General features: G+C 37.0%; 1 protein-coding gene across 1 annotated transcript in view; it reads left to right on the top strand.

Annotated features, from left to right (window-relative positions):
• Positions 1-9,674, top strand: part of itcha (itchy E3 ubiquitin protein ligase a) — a 20,297-nt gene extending 10,623 nt beyond the window's left edge. The window contains exons 11-24 of the mRNA XM_078248993.1: positions 1-8; positions 169-253; positions 2,438-2,566; positions 3,044-3,116; positions 3,302-3,373; positions 3,479-3,567; positions 3,795-3,954; positions 4,344-4,477; positions 4,977-5,117; positions 5,569-5,689; positions 5,856-5,960; positions 6,298-6,394; positions 6,481-6,553; positions 6,839-9,674. The exon at positions 1-8 is cut by the window's left edge and continues 62 nt beyond it. Of these exons, the coding sequence (XP_078105119.1) occupies positions 1-8; positions 169-253; positions 2,438-2,566; positions 3,044-3,116; positions 3,302-3,373; positions 3,479-3,567; positions 3,795-3,954; positions 4,344-4,477; positions 4,977-5,117; positions 5,569-5,689; positions 5,856-5,960; positions 6,298-6,394; positions 6,481-6,553; positions 6,839-6,938 (1,387 nt within the window). The 3' untranslated portion in view covers positions 6,939-9,674. The remainder of the gene's footprint in view (positions 9-168; positions 254-2,437; positions 2,567-3,043; positions 3,117-3,301; positions 3,374-3,478; positions 3,568-3,794; positions 3,955-4,343; positions 4,478-4,976; positions 5,118-5,568; positions 5,690-5,855; positions 5,961-6,297; positions 6,395-6,480; positions 6,554-6,838) is intronic.
• Positions 9,675-10,256: the final 582 nt, after the last annotated feature.

Below are 10,256 nucleotides of genomic sequence, written 5' to 3'. Positions count from 1 at the left end.
TGGTTGGGGTAAATATCACTGAGCATTTGACATTTATTTTAGCTGTTGTTCCTGAAATGTTAGAAAAACACAGTAAAACTTTTTCAGGACTGTGATGTAATTTGAAATGCATGACAGTGAAGTGATTCTGAAATATATATATAAAAAAAAAAAATTTTTTTATGTCAGAGAAGAGAACAGACTCCAATGGCAGAGTGTATTTTGTTCATCACCCGACTCGGGCAACACAGTGGGAGGACCCTAGGACACAAGGGTGAGTGTATGCCTGTGCCTATGTGTTATGTAATGTGTATCATCACACTGTCGTACCTTTTTTTTTGTTTTTTTAGATTATTTTGTGGGCATTTTTAGGCCTTTTATTGACAGGACAGCAGAAGACATGAAAGGGGAGAGAGAGGGGGAATGACATGCAGCATTCCCGGGCCCGTTGCGTCGAGGAGTAAACCTCTATATATGGGCGCCCACTCTACCAACTGAACTATCCGGGCGCCTCATACTGTCATGCCTTGATTCTGTCTAACTTACAGTAGCTGTAGTTTTGTTTTATTGTCTGTAAGAGGCGCTAATGTGTTAGCAACTAGCTCAGTTCCAGTATTTCTAAAACACTTCACAGTAGAAAATCAGTCCTAACTGGCATTAGGAGTGAAGTATGGAGAAGGGAGTGACACATACGCTACCGGTCAAAAGTTTGGGGTCACTTAGAAATTTCCATTCCACTCCATTATAAACAGAATACCAGCTGAGATCAGTTGCATTGTTTTGTTTTTTTTTAACCGGGGCAAGAGTTTTCAGATTACATTATGATTGCAAAAGCGTTCTCCAATGTTTTCTCAGTTAGCCTTTTAAAATGATATCAGATTAGTAAACAGAATGTGCCTTTGGAACATTGGATGAATGGTTGCTGATAATGGGCAATGTAGATATTGCATTAAAGATCAGCAACCCACTCAGATCAAATGGTATTCTGTCTATAATGGAGTGAAATGGAAATTTCTAAGTGACCTCAAACTTTTGACCGTTATTGTATGTTGTCCGTGTTTTAGGCTTAGGAATAAATAAAACTAACTACTACCATCTTAAAATAGGAAATGACTTCTATCCAGGACGTAGCAGAGCTGTTCTAACTTGCAGTGAGTTACCAGCAGGTGGATAATGACAGGACAAACGCATACAACCAATCTTGGAGGCGTGGAAGTATAGAATGTAGAAATGTTTAAAGCTGTAGTGTTAATTTAATATTAATGAACATCTGTTACATTCAAGCCATTATCAAATTAGTTGATACAAAGCTAATTGCGCCTATCAGCTCCACAAAACTCTTTACAAGATAATTACCTCTTCTGAAGAGTCCATGTTTATTTAATCCTCTGTGTTAGGAACTGCGTGGAGGAGGGGTGGGGGTGCGATCACCGAAGGCTTGCGTCATGTGGATGCTTCGACAGTGTTGTTGTCATTACTTAGAATTCCTCATGGAGGCGACAGAAACTACGCACTATAGCTTTAACATAACTAAAACCTTTAAAAAAATATTGATTGGATTTAAACATGATTGTTTTGTCAGCGATATTTGCTCTAAACTGTGCTTGCACTGAATCCTTAATAAACTGCTGTTAATGAGGAAGTTATGTGTCCACAAAGGAAAGAGCATCTGACTAAACACTGTTTGGTGTCCCTAGTTAATGAAGTACGGAGGAAGCCCTGCTTTTTTCTATTTTAAGGGCATGTTTCTTTCTTTCTTTCTGTTTATTTGAATAGGGACAGATACAAAAAACATAGATTATTACACAAAGAACAATCCGATGCCTGTATCACAGTGTTTATAGTCATGGCTAATTCGCAACACCTGTCCCTAGAAGGGCTTTTTATTTAACCTTTCCTGGTATATATTTATTTAACATATTCCTGTCTTTAGGCTGATATAATTCTCTTGACCCTTACAATTAATTTAAGATGTATATTTGAGTATGACATACTTTTGTGTTCTGTTTTCAAAATAATAAATAGGGACCTTCATTGAGAAAAAATATATTATTTCTTGAATTATTTAATAATATATATTCATCAATCTGTAGAGATCTATCAGTCAAGTATCATGTGACCCCGTTTATATCAAGAAAACCTCAATGTTGGGAAATTCTGCTTCAGGAAAATAATTTAATAAAGAAAAAAAGATTACATTTAACATGTATTACATATAAAAGGAAAGCACAAATATAGCATAATATTGGGTTAGGGTTATAATATTGCATATTGTCTGCTGTTTTGTCTGCTGGCACTAACCATGTATATTCCCGTTTGTCAATCTTGGTTATTAATGCACCTTTTCTTTTGTAATTTCATTCCCCAGTTTCATTTGCAATGTAAATTTTGTGTCCGTTTATCGTTTTAACAATTGGTGTATTTGATGTGTATATTTATGTGTATTTGTCTTGCTCAGGCTGCTGAATGACAAGCCCCTGCCAGAGGGTTGGGAGATGAGGTTCACTGTGGATGGTATTCCCTACTTTGTAGACCACAACAGGCGAACCACAACCTACATTGACCCTCGCACGGGGAAGTCCTCACTGTAAGTTCTTGTCTAAATGTTGCCGTAAACATGCTCAAGTTGAATACACCTCTTACAGGAGCAGCACTCTCTTCAGGTCATCTGCCTTTTTACAAAACTGATAATTGTCCATGAGCTGTAGCCTGAAGATTCAGATTAATTTAATTAAGATCGAATGTACTGTCCCTAAAAGCAATCCCTTTCATATTACACAAAGTAGTTAGATGTAATGTTAATATACACTAAATATAAAAATATTGATAAATGCAGGTTTACATCCATTTCAATCAATGATTATTGCATCGGATGATCCTTGTTACGATGATTTTGAAAAGCCTGAATAGAGCATCCCTAAACAGCTACTGTAATACAATGGCAGCATCATTTCACATCACTTTTCAAGTCATGGATGTGAATAAACAACGACACGTGTGCATACATAACTAAATGTGCTTGTTGAATGGACATTGAAAAGGGTTCTTCTGGTCTTTTCCGCAGTGAGAATGGGCCACAGATAACCTATGTCAGGGACTTCAAAGCCAAAGTGCAATACTTTAGGTTCTGGTGTCAGGTATGTGCTGCACAACAGGTGTTGAAATTTTTTGTTATCTCCCATGATTGTTGTATCTTTCTTTATCTTCGTGCTGCTATTTTGTGGGCACTCATGCCTCTAGTACTTGAATGTGCAAAGATAAATGTTCACTGGTGTTCAAAGCATTAAATGGTTTACAATTTAACCCCCCCCTCCCCTCTCAGCAATTGTCGATGCCTCAGCACATTAAGATTAACGTTTCCCGGAAAACCCTGTTTGAGGATTCATTTCAGCAGGTAATCATTTCAATGTCCTGTCTTCTTTTTCAGTTCTCTGTTTAACAGTATTGTCTTGTTAATGTTTGAGGTGTGTAACTTCTAATTATTTGTCTGCAATTAAAGATCATGAGCTTTCACCCTCAAGATCTGAGGCGGAGACTGTGGATCATTTTCCCTGGAGAGGAAGGCTTGGACTACGGAGGTGTGGCCAGGTAATGTCAACTATTTCGTTTTCTATTTCATCACGTGTGACTCCTAAGGTGTGTTTTGTTCTCATTTGTATCTTTTTTGACACCACCCTCAAACACACAAAACCTGTTAACAGCACTTACTAATGTAAAACTAATTTCTTAATAAAAGCCCTGACCTACAAGGTTTCAAACCACCTCAACCAGAATGATCACTTAATTGTTTTTTTATCCTGTGATTTTATTTTCAGGGAATGGTTCTTCTTGCTCTCTCATGAAGTACTGAACCCCATGTACTGTTTGTTTGAGTATGCTGGCAAAGACAACTACTGTCTGCAGATCAACCCTGCCTCCTACATCAACCCCGATCACCTCAAGTACTTCAAGTTCATAGGACGCTTCATTGCCATGGTACCTGCACAATGTGTCAACACAATTACTTAGTGTGCGATCAGTATTTGATCTGAATGTTATGGCATTATTACTTTAGCCCACAAAGTGGATCAAGTTGGTGTGGCAAAATGCATAATGATCATATGTAAATCATGACTTATTCTTTACAATCGTTTTTGAGATTTAATTATGATCAGATCTGAAATATAAAATGTAAATGACAATTATACATGTGGGCTCATAGATATGCCTTTATAGCTCTGGCGGGAATACATCTATTTGTTGTTGTTAATTGACAAAATAGTCAATCTCCTCATACTACTAGATCCAGTTTTCTACTCTATTGTATCTGGCTATTTTTTTTAATACATTTGTTCACCCGACTCTCCTGCATTGTTTCTTTCTAGGCCTTGTTCCATGGCAAATTCATCGACACAGGTTTCTCCCTGCCCTTCTACAAGCGTATTCTGAACAAACCTCTGGCTCTCAAAGACCTGGAGTCCATAGATCCAGAGTTTTACAACTCACTTATCTGGATCAAGTAGGTCTGGGGATACAAAAGATAATGTGTGACTTGGTTGGTGGGTAGCGGATGGACATGTAGAGAATATGGTGAGAATAGCGAGGGTTGGTATGAGTAGATGGACAAGCTATCATGTTTATGTCACTTAAAATGGCATGGTGGTCATTTTATAATCTGTGCTCCTGTCACATTTTTTTTTTTTTTTTTTTGTTTTGAGTGGAGCTTGGGTTCTTTGTAGGTTTTAAAGGAAACGTTATGCATTTTGGGAAATTCACTTTGCCAGAATATTCCTTAGCCTGGGAACAGTTGCTAAGTAACCAGCGGAGACTCCAAGAAGGTACTAGTGGCGGCCAAGAAATAGTCTGGCACATAGCCCCCCATAAAACGTTGGATTGTCATTTTTACACTTTGTTTTAAACAAAAAACAAGATGTAACATCTCAACAACGTATTTGGTACCGGTATTGGTAGGTGGATTTTGTTACTGTTGATAATGATAATGACTCTCTGGCCTGCAGGGATAATAACATAGAGGAGTGTGGTCTGGAGATGTTCTTCTCCGTTGACAAGGAGATCCTGGGGGAGGTCACCACCCACGAGCTGAAACCAGATGGAGGGAACATCCAAGTAACTGAGGAAAATAAGGAAGAATACATCAGGTACAGCCACATCCTCTGCTAATTCTCATCCACCATCTGTCTTCAACTACCCCATTTACATTCCCTTTTATATCTAATACGTTACACACAACACTGATAGTCTTATATAGGCTGGCTTCCAATAGTATAACACATTGATATTTCCTACAGTCAAACTCCGACAATCTTCTAGACAGTATTGCATGTGAACCGAGTAGTCCCATTTTCCTGTAATTTTTAATGTAGAGGTAATGGTAATTAATAAACGAACTGGATTGCATATACACAGCAGTGGAATGACAGCATTCAAAGGAGAGTTACACATTTTTAATTAAGTATTACACTTCTTATTTGATCACAACACTTAAAAGTTATCTTCCTCATTTTTTAAGCAACCATGAATCTTCACTCCTTCAATGTTTTTTGATTTATTGATTTTTCATTATGTTTATCTTCATATTTCTGTACACAGGTTGGTGGCAGAGTGGAGGCTGTCCAGAGGTGTCGAGGAGCAGACTCAAGCATTCTTTGAGGGCTTCAATGAAGTTTTGCCCCAGCAATACCTTCAGTACTTTGATGCTAAGGAATTAGAGGTAGTGTAACTAGACCTATTCTCTACAACTTTTACCAAAGCAGGAAAGTTTGACGTTTGGGGTAGCGTTGGTCTTTCAAAAAAGTGTTGATTCTGCAGGAGAAAATGTATCCACATTAGAGTGTGTTGTCTTCACAATAAAGACCTGGCTTCCTTCTTGACTGTAGGTGATGCTGTGTGGGATGCAGGAGATAGACCTGGTGGACTGGCAGCGAAGCACAATCTACAGGCATTATGCCCGAAGCAGCAAACAGATCCTCTGGTTCTGGCAGGTTGGTATACAGTTGCACACTCAGACTCAGACTGAAAGATAAAAACACTATTTGTTATTTGTCCATTTTCACTTTGCTCTTTTTCTATAGTAAATTAATACCGCACAATAGTAGTGCAGTTTGATGTTGTCTAAAGATTTAATTTCTCTCTATCTCGTCACTAAAACCTTTTTGGATTGGATCGTTTTTTTTGCTGTCACTTGAGACACAGAGTCTTCACAGGGTCCAAAGCTTTACAAAACTCTTAATAAAGCTTAGAAACTTGTGAATTTAGGAAAATTATATATTTGCTTATGGATTTGCTAAGTGGTATTAACACAGACTGATCTGTTGACAGTTTGTGAAGGAGATGGATAATGAGAAGAGGATGAGACTGCTGCAGTTTGTCACAGGAACCTGTCGCCTTCCTGTGGGTGGCTTCGCTGACCTGATGGGTACGCATAATAGACAGATGCACACTGTATATCACACCAGAATTGACTTCTTGATTTCATTTTCTTTATGCTCGTTATTAATATAGGAAGCAACGGCCCTCAAAAGTTCTGCATTGAGAAAGTGGGCAAAGAGAACTGGCTTCCACGAAGCCACACATGGTAAGGCCAGTTATTTTACTAAGTCCTCAGGCTTCAGGGGTATTAAACTTTATGACCAAACCCTCATAGTCATTTCTGATTCAACCAGTCGCAAGCCTTCCTTTATTGATAGACTTTGCTTTGGCATTTAAAGTGGCATTTTATGTTTTGTTAGAATGCATTGTTCCTTGAGTAATACAGTTTACAGTGTTTATTTAGAGAGATTAAGGTAAGAATGTTGGAGCTATCCAATATATTTCTGTTATGTGAAGAGTCATCTAGTTTCTTTCTCTTTTCTCCATGTAGCTTTAATCGTCTGGACCTCCCTCCTTATAAGAGCTATGAGCAGCTGAAGGAGAAGCTCATGTTCGCCATAGAGGAGACAGAAGGCTTTGGGCAGGAGTAACGCAACAAGAGCAGGAGGATTGGATGGAACAGGGTGGGCTTGGATGCGCCAGATCCATTTCAGACAAGAGCAAAGGATTCTCAGATTTTCCTTGCAGCCAGAAGCTGCTTATAAACTGGTAGATGGACATACACATCTGTATTTTCTCACACTATCATGTTCAGCAACAACTGTTTCTAAGCCGTTTCGTCACAAATTAATTTAGTCTGCAAGAAACCTGTGAATCCCCATCAAGCTCCTTCACTTCTCACCTACATGATCCACCTGAATCAAGCTGATCTCCCTTCGCCCTGGTCAGCCTACTATCAGGCGATGGAGGTAGAAGAGATGCCTTTCTCACCCTATCATGTCTGCACTCGCTGTACGTTGCACAAGTGCAGATTTCTACACATGAATCTGTGCTGTAGTAACTTCTTAAGAGCCGCATTGTGGGGTCTATGCACTAGAATTGGTCATTTTAGAGAAAAGAACCATATTTGTGCATTTTGACTTAAAATAAAAAAGGTTCATATCTAAAAATAACATCAAAGGCACATATATGATTTGAGGCTTTTCAGACTCAAATTTTAGGTTGGATGAATGGATGGAGTATTTTTGTTAACAGCTGACTGACTGGGCTGACTCTCCTAGCTCATACGCAGTTTCTTTATTAACTTTGATATATATATATGATCATGATAATTTCTCCTTTTCTGACAGGTTGATTTCTTAACTTTATAATCAGTTGAAACTTTGAACTAGTTTGCACATAGTTATGGGAGCAGTAAGCCGTCTGTGATTGTTCTTAAGAGAGGTTGTATTTTTATGTGCAATAGTTTTGTAGAAAACAAACAACAATTTTGCCAATAATAGAGCCAAACAGTGATTTGTTTGATCATTTTATAACACTGGTAAGTTTCAGCATTTACTATTGCTTAAATTCTCAATATGAAATAGAGAACCTTTGCATATTTGCAAGTGTCTATGGTGAAACTGGTTTGGTTGTGATCTTAATCTGAAAACTTTGCCTTCCCAAAATAACCTGTGCTGTATGCAATATCAGCCTATTTGACCATGAATGGTCAATTCCTTTACCAGTCTGGAAGACTGAAACAATTGGTCTTTTCTCGATAATTCTGAACTGTTACTAATGAAGTGGGAGCTTTAGGATTTACTGTGTAATAGAGAACAATGATTGTTGTTGTTAATGACCTATTCCCACTGAAAGGTAGCCAAGTCTTTAGATGTCCAGAAATTAAGTATTATCCTAGATCAATAATGAAGATACTGATACCTGACTGTTTAATGTGTTTAGTGACTAATGCAGTTTGTGTAAATATACTTACAAAGTAGAACATGTGTTTAATACATTAATATAGTTATTTTATCGACGCAGTGGACCCCTTAAAAGTTGCAGGCATAAATTGATAATTAAGATTAGAATTAATGTAATACAAGTGGCCCTAGTTTTATAGGGTGTTAGGTATTCAGATTTGTACAGTAGTATTTTAGCATATTTCATGTCTTTTCCAAAAATACCTCTGCTAACATCAAACTTAAAGTTTTTTTTTTTAGTATCGGGTAGAGTATCACTTTAAGAAAATGACTATGGAACCAATCTACCAAAGGATTTTATTTAATTTTTTTTTTGTAAACCATTTGACTCTAAAGTCTAAAAAGTCCCCAAGTGTAATCAGTTCTTAAAATCCCCTAAATGATTACACATTTTACATCAGTTGTCACTATTAAGTTGTTGGTTGTCTTTTATTATATTATTGGGTAACACTGTGAGGTGCAAAAAGGTAGTTTATCTACTTAAATCTTACATACCAAATTTTAACAAAATTTCAATTTGTAAAGTGATGTTTTTTAACAACTTGTAACTGTCAAAGCATCAAGCTGTGTCCTGTGTGTGTAGGCAGCATGGTGTTAATTATCTGGTATCATTTTAATGTGTATCCCAGATCATTGAACATTTTTAATTACTAATACAGTTTCAGCAAATTCACTTTAAGTTCTTAGTAAAAGTAATAGGACGTATCCACAAATGTTTCTCATGAATTTGCCCAAGTATGAAACATGTGGCTATATGTCATTTCACAATGTCAATGCGGGTACTACAGGAAAAGGGCTTAGCTCTCCCTCACTGACCTGACAGACCTGACAGGTGTATTGACCGTCAGTCAGGCAAAATACCAGATACTGCTCACTTTACTCTTAATTGTGTCATTTAGTTTCACATTATCTCACATTTTCCCCCTTACTGGCAGTAATACACACACACACACACACACACACACACACACACACACAAAACTCAGTGTGTACCTACAAGTGTGCAGCCTTGTGAAGAGATTATTATGTTAAAAAATAAAATAAAAAAGGAACATTTGATAAACACGTTTGTGATTAAAATATTTACTGTTAAATATTTTAACACATTACAACTAATAATATAGCACCTTGACACTCCCAACTGGTTGAATTAACCACTTCACTGTTTAATCACTGCTCTGTTCCAGCTCATGGAGCCGTTAAATGTATAGAAATATGCAAAATAGTGTTTTAGTTGTACTGATTGCATTGTAAATCATGTTTATAGTGTAATCACTGTTGTTTTTTTTTTTGTTTGAAGCTCTAACTTTTTTGATAAGTGGAAGTCAAGGTTGAATACTATTTATTTGAAGGATGGGTTTCATGTAACAGTGGACTGGATTGATTGAGAAAACGGTAATAAAATGACACTGGGCTCCTGCAGGATACTTGTTTTAATTATGCAGCAGCATTTATTTACAATATCCTACACAGAATTTATTACAATTAATAAAAAAAAAACACAACATTAGAATGCTGCTTGCACATTAATGCAACAGTATCAATAATCTAAGAGTACAATAATACAGTATAACAATCTGAAAGGCATTCTGCATGAGTGCTTTTACTTTTGATATTTTAAGTTTATCTTGCTGATGATACAGTATTATTTTATAGTATTTTAACATTTAGAATGCATGACTTAAGTAAAGGATGTGAAAACTTATTCAACTAATACGCATTGTACTTTCTTGATGCGTTCTCCTGTGATGAAGAAAGAGACATTTTGTGCATAGCACTTAAAGTACTGTTTTAATGTATTACTCTTGCAATGAGAATGTATCGTACTGTGAGTGCGTACGCCCTTAAATTGGCTCTACTCAACTAATTATGGCCCGTCTTTGGCTCCCATTTTAAAAATCGTAAGACTCGCTCACATTATGCAATAGCTAAATGACTAATGCAATTATCAACGTTACCACAGTTTGGTATGTAGCCTAACCGCACAAACAGCCACAGTAAATA

This window comes from Sander vitreus, chromosome 4 (genome assembly GCF_031162955.1).
Source record: "Sander vitreus isolate 19-12246 chromosome 4, sanVit1, whole genome shotgun sequence".
Taxonomy (NCBI): Eukaryota; Metazoa; Chordata; class Actinopteri; order Perciformes; family Percidae; genus Sander; species Sander vitreus.
Note: the sequence above shows the minus strand (reverse complement) of the source record. Positions and strands in the feature narration are given on the sequence as shown.